The sequence below is a fragment of the Dermacentor silvarum genome, chromosome 10 (genome assembly GCF_013339745.2).
Source record: "Dermacentor silvarum isolate Dsil-2018 chromosome 10, BIME_Dsil_1.4, whole genome shotgun sequence".
NCBI classification, from domain to species: Eukaryota; Metazoa; Arthropoda; class Arachnida; order Ixodida; family Ixodidae; genus Dermacentor; species Dermacentor silvarum.
Genome location: NC_051163.1, coordinates 144,368,952 through 144,385,940, shown reverse-complemented (window position 1 = coordinate 144,385,940; position 16,989 = coordinate 144,368,952). Strand labels below are relative to the sequence as shown.

At 47.1% G+C, this 16,989-nt stretch overlaps 1 protein-coding gene across 1 annotated transcript in view; it reads right to left on the bottom strand.

Moving 5' to 3' along the window:
• LOC119431026 (calcium-dependent secretion activator-like) overlaps positions 1-16,989 on the bottom strand; it is a 629,635-nt gene that overhangs the window by 129,914 nt on the left and 482,732 nt on the right. Inside the window, exon 24 of the mRNA XM_049657435.1 lies at positions 10,706-10,856. Coding sequence (XP_049513392.1) covers positions 10,706-10,856 — 151 coding nt within the window. The remainder of the gene's footprint in view (positions 1-10,705; positions 10,857-16,989) is intronic.

Here is a 16,989-nt window from a genome sequence, read left to right as displayed (position 1 = left end):
CATGATCCTCGAGCTATAAAAGACAGCAGCTTCTGTTCGCCGTCATTCATTGCAGAGCAGTCCAGGCAGCTGAAACAGGGGGCTGGAGTAATCACGTCTTCTTTTCCATGCAGTGACAACTGCTTCGTTCAGCCACGTCGAAGTCACGAGGACAGTTTGTTGCTGGTAGATCTGCTGGGCTATCGCTACCCTGGAAACGCCCAATTTGGCGCCTGCGCAGGAGCTGCTGACGTCATGATCCTCGAGCTATAAAAGACAGCAGCTTCTGTTCGCCGTCATTCATTGCAGAGTAGTCCAGGCAGCTGAAACAGGGGGCTGGAGTAATCACGTCTTCTTTTCCATGCAGTGACAACTGCTTCGTTCAGCCACGTCGAAGTCACGAGGACAGTTTGTCGCTGGTAGATCTGCTGAGCTATCGCTGCCCCGTGGTCTACCCTGGAAACGCCCAATTTGGCGCCTGCGCAGGAGCTGCTGACGTCATGATCCTCGAGCTATAAAAGACAGCAGCTTCTGTTCGCCGTCATTCATTGCAGAGCAGTCCAGGCAGCTGAAACAGGGGGCTGGAGTAATCACGTCTTCTTTTCCATGCAGTGACAACTGCTTCGTTCAGCCACGTCGAAGTCACGAGGACAGTTTGTTGCTAGTAGATCTGCTGGGCTATCGCTGCCCCATGGTCTACCCTGGAAACGCCCAATTTGGCGCCTGCGCAGGAGCTGCTGACGTCATGATCCTCGAGTTATAAAAGACAGCAGCTTCTGTTCGCCGTCATTCATTGCAGAGCAGTCCAGGCAGCTGAAACATGAGGCTGGAGTAATCACGTCTTCTTTGACATGCAGTGACAACTGCTTCGTTCAGCCACGTCGAAGTCACGAGGACCGTTTGTCGCTGGTAGATCTGCTGGGCTATCGCTGCCCCGTGGTCTACCCTGGAAACGCCCAATTTGGCGCCTGCGCAGGAGCTGCTGACGTCATGATCCTCGAGCTATAAAAGAAAGCAGCTTCTGTTCGCCGTCATTCATTGCAGAGCAGTCCAGGCAGCTGAAACATGAGGCTGGAGTAATGACGTCTTCTTTCCCATGCAGTGACAACTGCTTCGTTCAGCCACGTCGAAGTCACGAGGACCGTTTGTCGCTGGTAGATCTGCTGAGCTATCGCTGCCCCGTGGTCTACCCTGGAAACGCCCAATTTGGCGCCTGCGCAGGAGCTGCTGACGTCATGATCCTCGAGCTATAAAAGACAGCAGCTTCGGTTCGCCGTCATTCATTGCAGAGCATTCCAGGCAGCTGAAACACGGGGCTGGAGTAATCATGTCTTCTTTCCTATGCAAGTATGTGTGCAGAATACATTTATTAAATACTAAGTTTTCTATAGCTCCCGGACTGCTCTGTCCTACAGTTGTACTGACCTTGTGCCTACGTGTAAACATTGAAATATGGGTGATAAAGCACCAATGACCATAAAAGAGGTAGCTAAACTGCTTGCCGAACTTTCGACTAAGGTTGATGCACACAACAACGGCCTGAAAAATGAGATGCAAGAGATCAATCAAGCAGTCCAGTTCATGAATAGCCACTTTGAGGAACTAAAGAAAACTCTTGAGATGCTAAGAAAAGATAATGCAATCCTAAATAAAGAGAATGCAGCACTGCGTGAAGGCCTTGATGAAGCATGCAGTGAAATAATACACCTAAAACAGTACAGCAGACAGCAAAATCGTGAAATCAAGGGACTCCCACTAAAGAAAGATGAAGACCTGACTAACAGTGTTACATCATTTGCTGAAAAGTTCGCAGTATCACTATCTGCGGATGAGCTTGATGTCGTTCATAGAGCGCCCTCGAGAGACAAAACAAAGCCAAATGTTGTGAAATATCGCTCACGCTCAGCCCGCAACCATATTCTTCAACTTGTCAAAATGAAGAAAATAACCCCAGCAGATTTTGGGTTTGACGGCGATGGAAGTCCATATGTAAACGAGCATCTATGTCCCGAGAATAAGGTTTTGTTGGGGAAGGCAATCTCGAAGAAGCGTGAAAAAAATTGGAGATTTGTCTGGTTCTCAAACGGAAAAGTTCTTGCTAGAAAAGCTGAAAACTTCAATGTCAATTAGATTCACTGTGACCTATCCTATCGCTATCCTATCCCTCATTTGCCTATTCCTCATTTGCTGAATGAAGAAGGTTTGTCCCAAATGAATGTCCTCATACAGCCGGCGAGTGGGTTTGTAGAAGCTAATTCTTGCCATAGCCTCCTACATTGTAATCTTCGCAGCATCCATAAAAACATGGACCATTTCTGTACTCTACTATCCTCACATCCCTTTGTGTTTAATTACATAGCAGTTTTGGAAACTTCGCTAAAACAGAATGAAAGTTATAGTATTCCTGGTTACAATTTCTTTTCAACTACAAGACACACCTCCAATAGAGGTGGTGGTGTGGCCTTATTTGTAAAATCTTGTATTCTTCTCTCAGACTACTCAAAATCTTATTCATCAGAGCTTGAGATTATTGTCACCAAATGTAAAAATGAGGTTATTGTAGTGGTTTATAGCGCCCCCAATTAAAAGCTATCAGCCTTCATGTATCATTTTTAACGGTTATTAGAGCATGTAAATGCACTCAACCAAAAAACAGTGATTTGCGGGGACTTCAACATATATACCTTAAAAGATTGTCATTCAGAGTACTATCACATGATGTCATCATCTGGCTTTCATAATGTTACACGGCTTACAGTAGTACTCGCGTAACCGGAACATTGAAATCGAAAGCGTCAAAGAAAAACCAAATGAGTGCCTTTCAGATATCCTCAGAAAAATTGGCAAGGAAATCGATGAACCAATTTCAGTCACTGATGTAGACGTATGTCACAGGGTTTCAACAAAAGATAAAACTAAAAGGAACATTGTGGTCCAGTTTGTGAGGCGAGATAAGCGCGACAAGGTTCTTGAAAAAGCATGCAAAACAAAGCTCACAAACACAAAGTTGGGCCTGCCGACTGAATCATCTTTGGATTCCTCGACAGACGAGCCAATTTACATAAATGAGCACCTCTGCCAATTTATGAAGAGACTTTTAGGCATGGCTGTAGTCCGCAAACACGAAGCGGGATGGAAATTTGTTTGGGTGAAAAACGGCACCATTTTCGCACGTCGCGACGAAAAATCGCAAGTTGCAGCGATAAAGCGTGAGAGCGATCTTGGCAAGATTTGCACGGGCGACTAGAAATGCGCATTTTTTACGCAGCTTGATTTCCGTGCCAATACCAGGATGGCAGTCGATTGTATTCTCCCGGAGGCTTTATCAATTGCTTTACCCTGTGAACCACACAAACTGTTTAAGCTCTTTCATCTGAACACAAGATCCATTCAACGAAAGCACGATAACATCGCTCTTCTGTTAGAGTCATTCAAAATCTCTTTCGATGTAATCATGTTCACCGAGAATTGGTACAATGACAACTCTGATCCCTTTGTTTTACCTCGCTCAGTCATTTCTTTTTAAATCGTCAAAATAGCAGAGGAGGTGGGGTGTCGATACAGGTAGCAGTACCAGGCTTTGACGTCATAAGTGAATTTATAGCATTGTCACTGGAGACTTTGAAACCATCTGTATTAAACGATGTAAAAGTGTGTTTGCCATATTGTACAGACCGCCAACTGGTAATGTTGCCACATCTTAAGTTTTCTCGCGAACTCGGGCCGCACCATGGAACTTTTACTCTTGCTACAAGGAAATGGCTTTGAGAACATTATTTCCACTCTAACACGCGTAACTAAATCAACAGCATCTCTGCTAGACCTTTTTATTACTAATGCTATTACTGAAAAAGCTGCATCTGGCGTTGTAACTTCAGCCATTAGAGATCATTTGCCAATCTTTTGCATGCTTAAGCGGAACAATGATTTACAAAAACATGCATGGCCTGAGACAACTTATCGTAAATTATCACCACAGACATTAGATATATTTAGGCGCAAAATTGAGGTTGATTGGAGTCAAACATACGCAATTGAGGATACCAACAAGAGCTATGATATGCACACATATCACACGCAAAAAAAGCTGCGCAAGCCGTGGATAACGTATGACCTCATCAAGCTAATCAAACAAAAACAAAACTTTTTGAGTCCTTCCTTTCATCCTGAAGGATCTAAAAATTGAAAGAATATAAAATATTTTGAAATAAGCTTAATAAAATTTTAAAGAAATCTAAAGATGAATATTACAGTCGTATGTTTGATGAAAATTGCCTTCGAAATAGTGACATCTTATGGAAGAACCTTAACAAAGTATTGAACGGAAAAAGAAGTAAAACAACAGTTGAAAACCTGACGATTGGAAACATGAAGGTAGCTGGAACGAACCTTGCAAATTCTTTCAAGGACTTTTTTGTCGGAATCGGTAGTAGCACATATTATCCTGAAGCAAGAAATCATATTTATAGATTACAACATTCAGCATTTTTCCACCCAACAAATGTGCACGAAGTAACCAGCATTTTTCAGGGACTCAGAAACAGTCGCAGTCAAGAAGCTGATGAACTTCAAATTAGGCCAATTAAGTATGTGATTGATTTACTTGCAACAATATTAACGCACATATATAATTTGTCCCTCACAATGGGCGCTTTTACTAGTAGAATGCAAGTAGCAAAGGTAACCGTGATCTACAAAAATGGCGATAAAAACAACTTAGGCAATTATCGACCTGTGTCTGTGTTGCCTATTTTCTCAAAAGGACTAGAAAAAATTATAAATGCTCGGATAGAAAATTTCTCTAAAAAACACAACCTCCTTACTGACTGTCAACATGGTTTCAGAAAAGGACGAAGTACTGAAAGTGGAGTTCTCGTCCAAAAGGAAACTCTTACACCATGCCAGACTTGGAGGCTCTCGGAGTGAACACCCTCGTTTTGACGTTTAATACCTATTTTTGCACAGAAGGTTCTCGGCTAATGGCTACGGCTATCAACGAACAATACATACCCTACTCGCAATCGTAATACATTTACAGATAGTGAAATTGTAACTAGTGCTATGCCAGCGAAATTTTCAGTCGGTTGTGACAACATACCTTCTTTGGCGCTGAAGGAATGCATCGATATTCTTTGTGTACCTTTACATTAACTGATCATTTTATTTAAAGCAGAAATTTGGGCTAGTTGGTTGTAACTGAACTTAGACATCGTAAAAAGCGCTGATGTACACAAAGAAGAGACATTCAACCTTTAGTTGATGTCTACTTGTCTCTTCTTTGTGTTCCCGTACATCAGTGCTTGTTACAATGTCTAAGATCATTTTATACATCTTCTTGAGCTATCTACGATAATCCCGATTCACAAGGCTGGTGATAAAAACGTCCCAGAAAACTACTCCTGCGGCACGGCACATTGGAGTTGATGGCGGTGTCTTGCGACACGACGACTACATCGTGATGGTCAGACTGTTCTATTTGTTCTATTAGGAACTCATGGCTTGGGTGTTGCTTTGTTGTTGTTTGATTTTTTTAGCGGGTGTCGTATTCCTGTGTCACTTTTCTGGCTTGTGCATTTTTGTGTTATGTTTTTCTATCATGTGTACGAGGTCTCCTGTCTGTTTCTTGAGGGCCTAAAGTCGTTACAAACATAAATCAGGATTCAATTAATATGTTGTGGCCTACGCGTGCCGCACTCCCACAAAAGCAGAGACTGGGTTACAGAGAAAGAGTGTTTGGCCAACATCTTGGAATATTTTGCCCTTACTTGTATGGTTGCCGTTTTCAATGTCATCACTGACCATCATGCCTTTGCTGGCTATCCACCCTAAACGATCCACCGCGGGCACTAAAGCTATGGGATTACAACATCTGCATTTTCTACCGGTCAGACTGATGCCGATGTGCTTTAACACTCGCCAGTATCAGCTGACAGCATCGCCGTCCTTGAGCATACACTTTCCTCATCTGCACTATACAACATGGCTTCAGAGCAGCCCATTCGGTTAGTGCTCCCATCAGCATCCTTTTTGACCGTCTCGTGCTCTCTGCCACCACTTCGCCATTTGTGATGGCCTTCTTTACCGTTGGCACTACCTTTCTGATGGGCACAAGTGGCCGCCTGTCACACCCCACCACCTTCGTGTCGATATATGTGCCGCTTTTCACACCGGCCCAAAGCGTGCACAAGCCGGCCTTGACCATGCCTGCGATTTTATTGGCGTGGCATGTATGTGCCAAAGTTAATTCGCTCTTCTGCTCAGTGCCAATGGTGGAAATGTGGTCAGAGCTGCTTCCTAGTCGACCCTTTGATACCATAATGCTCGGGAATGTGCTGTCAATGGCTGCATCTCACCACTGGGATCAGACTATTCCTTTCATAACATATGCCTACAATACCGCACCACAAGTTACTACTGAATTTTCTCGTACTTTCTTCTATACGGAAGAGAACCTTCTACTAATACTCTTGACACGGTCCTTTCTTACAAGCATCCATAAGTATCCTGCTGCTCAACATGCCGCCAGCTTGTACGCTATTCTTCTACCCAAGCAAAAATTGTAATAGAAGTTGGTCTAATACAGTTTTGTATTAGTTGTACAAGTTTCTATTAGTTGTACTGATTTACCTAAAAGAACAATAGGTTTTGTATGTTTGACTTATTAGTTATATACAAACAGTGTTGTGTGTCTAGTAGCTCCTCTATTAGACTAATAGGTCCTCTTATACAGCGCGCGTGACTGCTTTTTCTCTTCCCTATTCTTTCCACCTTTCATTTCCCCTTCCCCTTCCCCCAGTGCAGGGTAGCAAACCAGAATCTTTTCTGGTTAACCTCCCTGCCTTTCCCACCACGTTTCTCTCTCTCTCTCTCTTATACAGATTGTTGCTGGTCTGTTAGACAACAACTATTGCTGGATTCTACTGATCTTGTTTGCTGCTTGCTTAACGATGATGACAGTTGATGAAAAATTAGACTTTGGGACTGCTTGCTTGTATGATGAGTGTTTATAACTAATCACTAAATCATTAAGAATTATGCTGTACGAATGTGCAGCACAATGCGTTCGCAAGTTTGCATTAGTTTCAGCACACTAAGTGAGTGAAATTGGCTTCATCTCTCAGCACGAAAGCGACGTGCGCCTGCATAATCTTGCCAATTTTATGTCACTGATGACGTTGCCTAACTATGCCTCGGTTCAGCCTCGTCACAATGAGTTGAGGAAGCAGCTAGCGTTTGCAGCACAGCGAATGCTACCCCCCCCCCCCTCCTCAAGAGAAAAAAACAAGGGAACCACCAGTCGTATTCTGCAAAGCCAAGCTGTGGTGCCTGGCGAGTCTACAATGGCGCAATAGCAGCAACCATAATTGTTTGCTGCTGAAGTTTGTCGGGATGCGCGACTCTCACGCATCTCTTGTAATCCGGCTTCACCGCGTGGCTAAGTGCCAGCGGCGGTCGTGGTGGTTGCGGCGCATTGCGAGAGATGGTGCAAGTGTCGCGATGCTAACACCACTGAACGGCGGGGTGACTTGGGAGAAAAAGGTCAAAGGCACTTCCTCTTTGGCTTGGGATCGGCGGCCAACACGCAGGAACGCTTCGCGCGTGCGTCGGCCCGCTTCGCGCGATCGTCGCGCGAGGCTAAGAGCAGGACACCGGTATGGACGAACACGGATCGTTCGAGCGTGCCACCGTTCGCGTGACTGTACACGTGAACGACTAGGCGATGGTGTCATAGCATGGGGCGAACGTATTCGCTTGCTATTGGGTCGCGGTGAGTCGGACTTCCTTGATTTGTCGCGAGCCCGTGTGAATGTTCTATTGGTTAAAATTCGGCTAGTGCGCATTAGTGTATGAAAGGTGCAATAAATGCCCTTTTGATTGTTTACACTACCGTGTTGTCGTTCCTTTGTCCCAAGAGCATGTGTGAGACCTCCACATCTGGCTGCCCAACGTGGACCTCTTGGGACATCGGATGATAATTTTGAGTTTTGTTCGGTTCGAGACAACCTTTGTTTGAACCGAAGCGTATTCCTAGCGTGGATTTTGATCGCTAGCGTCAGCGGCGTGCTTTCTTGAGCAAGGCGACAGTGGCTGTAGCGTGTTTGAACTTTTCAACATGCTAAGCCTTTTCGGGAGTGTTTTGAAGTACACTCGTCGGTACGAGAGCCACGTGGTCTACATCATGGGAGAGCGAGGCCTAGCGCCTGCGGAGCATTGGCAAGCCTGAAGCGAGTGAGTACGGAAGCCTCGTGGGTGGTCCGAATTTCTTATGTAAATAGCTTCTTCTATCTCTCTGACTTCGAAAGTCGCGGCTCAGGGAGCCGGGTGGCCGCGGGCCATGGGTACCGCTACGGGCTGACTGGTATTGCGGCCTGGCACCGGGCACTCCGACACCATCTGGGACGGTGGGCACTGTCAACTCGGATTCTGTGTGCACCGAGCGGGGTAGGACCACCTCACAGAGCTAACGTCTCCTCGCGGCTACCTCTTGTGCCCATTTTAGGTGATGTTTTTTTTTTGGATGCCGGTTGTTGTCGGGGTAGCGACGCATTAGGCCTAAGGCTTTACGAAGCTGCCTGCCGCACGTGGAGGAACACAACCTGGTGGACTGTGGTGTTGAGGTGTCGCACATTGCTTCCCTCATTAGTTCGCCTCGCACGAATTGAAATTCTCGTTTGACTCAAGAAAGTAAGCCTTGTTCACGTGAACTTAGCATCTGAAATGCTGCCCGAAATTTTGCTAGCCGAATTGAACATCGTACTACGTGGGCGATGCGTATGCCGAATTCCTCTCCCTTCCACTACTTTAGTGTTTGTCGAGTGCGTTGAGTGTACGCAGCGTGGACGGAGTCACCCCTGGTTTGCTGTCACCTGCACATCGTCTGCACTGCTGCCCCGGCCTACGAACAAGACACCCCTGGCAATGGAGATGCCTGTGGCCAGTTCGGCGCAGTGACTTCGGCAGCCACCTATGTCCGGCTTGCAACGCTCGGCGGCTGGGAAAAGAGCCGGCAGTCACCAATGGCTACTGCGGCTCTCGTCAGCAGGGCGCGTCGGCGCGAGCGACGCTTGCTCTTGCCGACTTCTGCGTCGCCGTTTCCGGAGTCCTGGGCTGGAGTCGTGCCATCAAATCTGCAGAGGTGGTGCTGTGACCAACGGACACCAGCGGTGAACCCCAGAGACAATGTCGGCTCGCATGTTGTGGATAACGTGTGGACATTTTCTCGGTGCAGACACTGTCGCATGTACTAACTTTTGTTCGCGACGAGCGCGTTGATAGACCGTGTGACATGTTTCGCCGGAGTATGTGTAGTGATTTAAGAAGGGGGGATATGGGGATGCACGACTCTCCCGCATCTCCTGTAATCCGGCTTCACCGCATGGCTAAGTGCCAGCGGCGGTCGTGGTGGTTGCGGCGCATTGCGAGAAATGGCGCGAGTGTCGTGATGCTAACGCCACCGAACAGCGGGGTGACTTGGGAGAGAAAGGTCAAAGGCGCTTCCTCGTTGGCTTGGGATCGGCGGCCAACACGCACGAACGCTTCGCGCGTGCGCCGGCCCGCTTCGCGCGACCGTCGCGCGAGGCTAAGAGCAGGACACCGGTATGGACGAACACGGCTCGTTCGAGCACGGAACCATTCGTGTGACTGTACACGTGAACGACTAGGCGATGGTGTCATAGCATGGGGCGAACGTATTCGCTCGCTATCGGGTCGCGGTGAGTCGGACTTCCTTGATTTGTCGCGCGCCCGTGTGAATGTTCTATTGGTTGTAATTCGGCTAGTGTGCATTAGTGTATGAAAAGTGCAATAAATGCCCTTTTGATTGTTTACACTACCGTGTTGTCGTTCCTTTGTCCCAAGAGCATGTGTGAGACCCCCACAAGTTTCGTTAGTCCCGTATCTTCTGTTGAGTTGCGCATATTGTAATTGCCGACTTAAATTGTCAACCTAAATTGCCGACTTGATATCGCATGTAAAAGGCCGTAATGTTTACAGTCATCAAAGAGCAGCATCGCAGAAAAGGGAACCCAGGGGGTGAGAACAGCATAAAGCTGCGACTGTAGTCAACCGTAGTTGCACACAGCATGAGTGCATTGGCAGCTGCCACGTCAGGGTGAGGTGTGTGTGTTTGTTAGTGAATGAACAATGTGTTTTTAAGGAGCCAATGCTGTTAGTGCCTGCACAGTATCATTCGTGCAGTTGTATATTTGGTTCTTTTTATCTGTGGTGCTGTGACAACTGAAGAACACAACTCAAGGCAGCTGTTTTGTACCTCTGTACTTCGCAGCTTTGTGGGCCCATCAGCACGCATCGTTTCCCCGCTGGCGATTGTACTATTTGGAGGTAATTATTCTACTTGTTTATTCCTCTAGTTCAGTATAAAATTGTTTTTTTTTTTTAATCGTAATAGTGGATGTACTTGAGTACACATAAACATGAAGAAGACACGACAGACACAGACGAGCGCTGCTACCAACTGTTTATTACAATCAACAAACCCTCTTTCACCTTATAAATTGTTGTGTGTGTCGATTGTAATAAACAGTTGGTACTGGCGCTCGTCTGTGTCTGTCGTGTCTTCTTCGTGTGTATGTGTACTTATTTGCACTATATCTGAAAGTAACTATGATCTGATATGTTACACTTTTTTCACAACTCTTCGATAGAAATTTCCCTCAAGGTGCATTCCTGTATCAAAACTATAGCTGGTACAAGGCATGTGACTGACCACGTCAGCTCCGTCCACGGTGCACAGCTTGAGTGACTGGATGCGTGCCTCGAGTACCACGTTGATCATGGCGCACATCTCTGAGGGCACGATGTAGTCAGTTGTATTCCACTTGCTCTTTCTCTGCAGCTGCTGGAATGCCTGCAGCGTCCTGCACAATGAAGCACTACCTTCAGCTGCCCCACTGTCACAATGGCGTGCAAAATGAAACAAATACAGTAGAGCCTCGTTGATATCGTCCCGTTACATACGACTTTCTGGCGCCAACGTTCGCAATCAAGAACACAAAAAATGACACAACAGAGCTAAGTTTTCTTCTGTTCTTTTTTTACCAGTTCATACGTTCGCAGAAAACACGATTTTTCGGCACCAACGTTTAGTACATCATCAAACAGAGATCATACGATACGTTTTCCGGCCGCTAGATCCCACGTAAATAAGAAAATGCGCGAGGCACGTGCGATCGAGTACAGTATATAGCCGCCCACCACAGCAGCTTAACTGCAATACTCACCAACCCACCTCACGTGAAAATGTCGGCGCACACCCAGTTTCTTATTCCGGTACCGGCAACTGTCCTCCCGGGCTGTGAATGGGCCCGCCGCATTCACAGCTATTGCCGCCAAACTTATTGCGATAAGCATCTTCACCTATCTGTTTTACAGCGCATGGAGTGCTTTTGGTAGCGCACTGCAAGCTTTTCATAGCTGATAATCCAAACCGTTCACTGCTGCAGGATGCACGATGTTAGGACCACGTGTCGTTTAGGCGGGCGTCGCCTACCAGATGGGTTTCGTTTCGATTTACCGTCACCGTTTCTCCGGGCGCCAAAGCTGTGCCTAGTATGCAAGGATCCACATTACGTAGATGTCAACTGCACTTGAGTTTGTCAAGTTTTTGAGCTACTTCGGATTGTATCTTTTCTAGGCTAGTACCTTTTTTCTTGTGGTATTTTTTTTCCAGGACGTACGAACGAGGTTCTACTGTACATCATAACAAACATACAAGGCGACTACAGGACCTAGAGCCAAGGTTAAAATATTTGCATGAGCTTTAGAAGAACGCGACTAAAATAATGTTGTTGGCCGCTCTATAGAGAAATTATTTTGCATTCTCTTTATTTGCGGAAGTAGTCAAAATTAGGTAATCAACTCCACAATTCCTAAATTTAGAGAAAATTAAACTTGCAATTATGTAGTTGCAGAGCCTTCTAGGAAGCATCAGGCTCAGCAGTATTTAAATTCGTACCTTTTAATCAAGCACTTTTGCTCACATCATAAACAAATCCCCACGTGACTACGTGATTGTATGCTGCAATCACAGTTCTGTCATTTGTACCGCGTATGAATAAAAGGCGCTATCAAGCAAATGTGCCACCACAGAGAAAGGCCATTTCTGGTTCTTCATTTTACACGTCCAAGCTAGCAGCTGAGTCACACGGCCAGCCTTGGCAAGCAGCCTCTCCCTGCAGTGTCCACCAAACCCGAGCTCTTTTATGCTTGACCAAACCTCTTTTACGTTTATAAAAACAGACAAGCTACCAAAAGAGAAATTCCAAGCTGTTGTCAACAGCATCCCATGCACAGACTGCGATCGCAGTTAGGTCGGCGAGACAGGCAATTTTCAGCAAAGACTCGAGCAGCACATGTATCATGCAAGAAAGAAGCACGTAACTTCAAATGCTCTGGCCGAACACGCATAAGCCACTCGTCATGAAATAGACTGGGACAACGCAAAGATAATAGAAAAAAGAAAATAACTGGACTTCTCGGCTTTTGCTTGAATCCCTGACAATTCAGACCACTGAACACACACTTAAAGGGATACGGACACAAAAGTGGGCGGGTGGTTTTTTGCGTCGGAACAAAAGTTGAACTGTTGAAAATGACGAATACAAAAAGCTGCTTTGAAAACGAGAAACATCTCGAGAAAAGAACGAGAAACAACTTTTTTTTTCGATTTTCTTTTGCACCTTGCCTCCAAGCGGCCGCCGGCAGAAGCTGAAACTTGACGGCGAAACACCCGCTTGCACGGCCAAGGTTGGCCACAGCCATCGCAGTGTTTCCGGGGGTGTCGGTCCCTTGCAGCGTTTGATTAACCCCTTTCGGCGATCTTCGCACGTGGTCATCTGAAACATTAACACCGTCGGGACTCCACGCAGGTGGTGCGTCTTACATGCACTTTCCCACGGCCATCGTTTGGTATTGACGTGTTCGTCGCGGCGGAAGGAAATGCCCAGACATTGCTGTTATATAATAGCATCGTCGGTCGCGACACGCCGTCGCACACATTTCCCAGAGACGAGAAGGTGCGTAAACTTTGGATACCTGCCTGTCAGCCATCACGCCCAGCCTGGAGACTTCTAAAAAATGACTTCATTTGCGCGGACCACTTCATCGACGATGATTATGTGACCAGCCCGGCTGTGCTGAAAAGCCTTGGTATGCCGCTCAAAAGGCAATGCCTAAAGCCCGACGCTGTGCCATCGGTCTTCTCACGAAAACACAAGGCAGAAATAATCAGCGGTGCATTTGAAAAGAGAAGGCGAAAAGATGTCGGTACTGTTTTCGTTCATTGCAGCCTTCTTGTGCAGTGTGAGGGCAAGGCTGGGGCGAGATGCCCGAGGCTGGGCACAAAGGCAGTAATGTCTTTAAAGATGTTGGCAAAGCATAGTAAAACAATACAAGGCTAGCGCGTGCGAGCACGACTCACGAGATCAGTCCTACATGGCAGTGGGGCAGACACACACACAGCTCTGCTTCTCCACAGGCTAAAAGCAGGAAAAACTGGGAAGAACTCCAGGCAGGTGCTGCCATCTGTTGGTCGGCTGGCAAAGTGGACGTGAGAGTCTCGGAAGTACTGATACCTCACAGCAGTTGCTCATGCCAATGGCATAAACTACTATTCAGTCATCCACGCAGTCATGAACTACCCCGCAGCTGCCTTGCCTGCGTGAGCTCTTGAAGAAGCAAGTTTACAGAGGAAACGACAAATAATTCTTGCGCAAGTATCTGGTGCAGAGCGAAATCTTCCGGCTACAGTTCGCCAAAACCTGACCGGCACTTCCACGGCCACCTGCTCTTCTTCGTCGCTTGACGCGGAAGGCTCGTAACCGTAAGCGGTAATATTTCTTGCCAAGTTGGAATGGTCCTCGTCTTCAGACATGTACTCATCGCTGGTAAAGGCACCAGAACTCGAATCCATGCTCGCGATGGTGGCGTCGGCATGCTTCGAATGATCACAGCCGGCCAGCTGGCTATCTGACGAGGGTGTCGTAACATCACGCCTTCCAACTCCCGCGGGTCGGGCGGCGAGGCGCGCGCTCACAAAAACGCCAAAAATAAAGCCATCGGCTGAAAAATGAGCTAAGTGATTACTTCTTTTCGGTGTAATCACACACTGGGGATTCATTGTCGGTATTTTCGTAAAATTTTCAAATTTTGTGTCCGTATCCCTTTAATCGCAATGACGGCAACTTTCCTCACGTGTACACACGTTGCTTACATCATATCTTAAAGCCTACATAACCACACCATTTCTGCCTTCACCTTCATTGTGAACAAGGCTCCGGTGTGGGAGCCGAAACGTCTTATTATATATTTTTTAAAACTTTCGTCGTCGGTGTCCGTTTTAATTGTTGTCATGCATATTCCCGAACAGACGGGTTTCCGTCCAACTCTTAACTTCATGATAGTTTTCTGTACACCAGTGATTTCGCCTAGTCATATACGATTTCACCTAAACATTTCCCTTTAAAAAGCGGCGGCAGCACCATGCGGGTGCGCGGTGGTTGCCTAGGGGACAGAGAAGCCTTTTGCTCGGCTGCTTATCAGTGGTGCGCTTTGCACTGAACACGGTTCAGTTTCTGTGCACCCGCTGTGATGTGCGTCGCGAAGTGCAGATATTGCGCATGTGACGGAGTCAGTTTAAGTAGTGATTCACAAATTTAGCTTGGAGCTGTTAGGCTTTATGTGCCCTTGTGAGCTTCCGCCATTCATACCAGTGTGCACACATACAAACTTGGTGGGAATTCATAGCAGTCGCCGCGGCTGATTGCCCGAGCAACCAAACTCCGGTTTGTACGGGTTGCTGTCAGTTCAGCCCATAATCGTCTACGGATATGAACATATCAAGGGCAAGCTTCCTGCAACGGCATGCCACCTGGCACCCCCCGTCGGCTAGGCCTAACTAGCGCACCTCGTCGGTGACCAATGTTGTGGTTTGGTGCCGAGAGAACGAAATGCGTTGCCATGGCTGTACGGCACATGGAAAGTGGAGAAACCCCCTTGATAAAAAAAGTGAAGGCATGGGCAATACTCGAATGGCGGCAATTTGGTCCCCGGTCACCATGTTTTCGACACCGCGCATATGCCGATCAGTCTGAAAAATCAGATAAGGCACTGTACTGCATTTGAAATTTTGGTCACTGTCGTTTTCTTTTTTTGAATTATTATTACTTTGTCTCCTTCATGCAAAAACCGTGGGTACTTCGATATTAACTTTTCAATGTTCGTAAGTTTAAACGGATGCAAAAATCCCGGTCGCACGCTTCGATTCTTGGATACGCGCAGTTGCTTGGTCTACATGTTTTACATAAGTGCTGGCCTTGAAAATCGTTGTTTTGGTTATAGTGCAGATATACGTGACTTACGTTATAAGTGGTCTACACTGTATGTACTTTTCCTAGGGTAGACGAAATTAACTCAAACATCCTAATAAATAAGCATATAAGCAGTGGGAAAGGCGGCAGCAATCGCGACAACATGCGCTTAAACGGTCCTTTCTGCATTTTGCAGCTGCTGCTTTCTCTATGATCAGAAAAGTATCTATGTATAATAGAGCCAATTATAATGAAATTATAAATGGGTTAGAGGAAGCTCTGGATGATTATACAGTGTAGACCGCTTTTAACGTAAGTCGCCGGAGTCGCGAATATCCGCACTATAACCGGTACCGCACTATAACGAAAGCAACAACTTTCAAGGCCTGCACATATGCAAAACATGTGCACCGAGCCGCCACGCGTATGCGACTGTCGAGGAATGCGGCTAGAACGTTTGCATTCAATTTATAGTCGAATCTCGTTAATTCGAACCAAATCATGCGGCAGTGCCTCCGACCGGCATTGCTCCGGCACCGCCATAGAATAAAAGCTTAGGAGAGACCCCTTAATGTCGCGCGCGAACGAAACAAAAAAAAAAAAAGAAAAAAAAAACGCGGCGGAAATTTCACCCTCTCTCAAATGGCTAGGTCGCCGATTCTGCGTTGCGCCGGAACATGCTTGTACGTGCCGACGTCTCAGCCACAATACCGTAGCCACGTGTAGAAAATGGCAGTGAACCCTTCTTTCTCCTTTATGCTTCCTCTACTTTCTAGTCACGTGTTGACCTTGCACGCTGCAGCTACGGCGCAGAGGGAAGCAACGGCGCTGTGCTAGGCCGGCCAACGAAAATGCCCACGCCGGCAAACGCCCACTTCCCTATAACGGCTGAAAACGAAACTTCGGGGAGATGGCGCCGGGCCGGCTGGAGCGGCGGCGCCTGCACGGCAGCGAGCGCGCACGGTGACAGTCGAAAGTGAGGGAGCTACGAGGGAGGGCGAGGAGAGCCACCGAAGCGGCAGAGTTGCCAAGGCAAAATCCGCTTCCCTGCCGCCCTCCTCCCTCACATTCCACAGTCTCCACGTGCGCCCTTCGCCGTGCGTGCCGGCGCCGCCCGCACCCTGAAGTTTCGTTTACTGCCGTTATCATGAAGCGAGCGTTGGCCGGCGTTGGCAGTTTCGTGGCCCATTTCACGACTCGCACTCAAGATTCTGGTTTCAGCCTCACTGGCTGTTCGTTCGCACCCCCATGTGCCCTTCTCCTCCACTTCGTCACTCTTTCTTCCTCGAGCACTCCTTGGGGCGCCCGTTTGAGGGGAGCGTTCGCCGTCTCCGCTGACTTCCATACTCCCAGGCAGCCGCACTGTAACCGGTATTTCATTTCCCGCAACTGCACTATAAGCGATACGTGTGTACATGGAGTGCTATGGGAAGATTAACTGGAGAGAGACCGCACTATATCCGGTCCTGCACTATAAGCGGTTACGTTATAAGTGGTCTTTACTGTATTGTTAAATCCCAGGATGAAGACGTCGGTACCCTCTGGACCATTTTCAAAAACTTGCTATCCGCACTGACTGAAAAATGCATTCCCTCTAAGTATGCGCAAGATAAGTGCAAAGTCGATAAGCCCTGGGTAAGGAGTGATGTGAAAAAGCTGATAAAGAAACGCTCTCGCTTATACC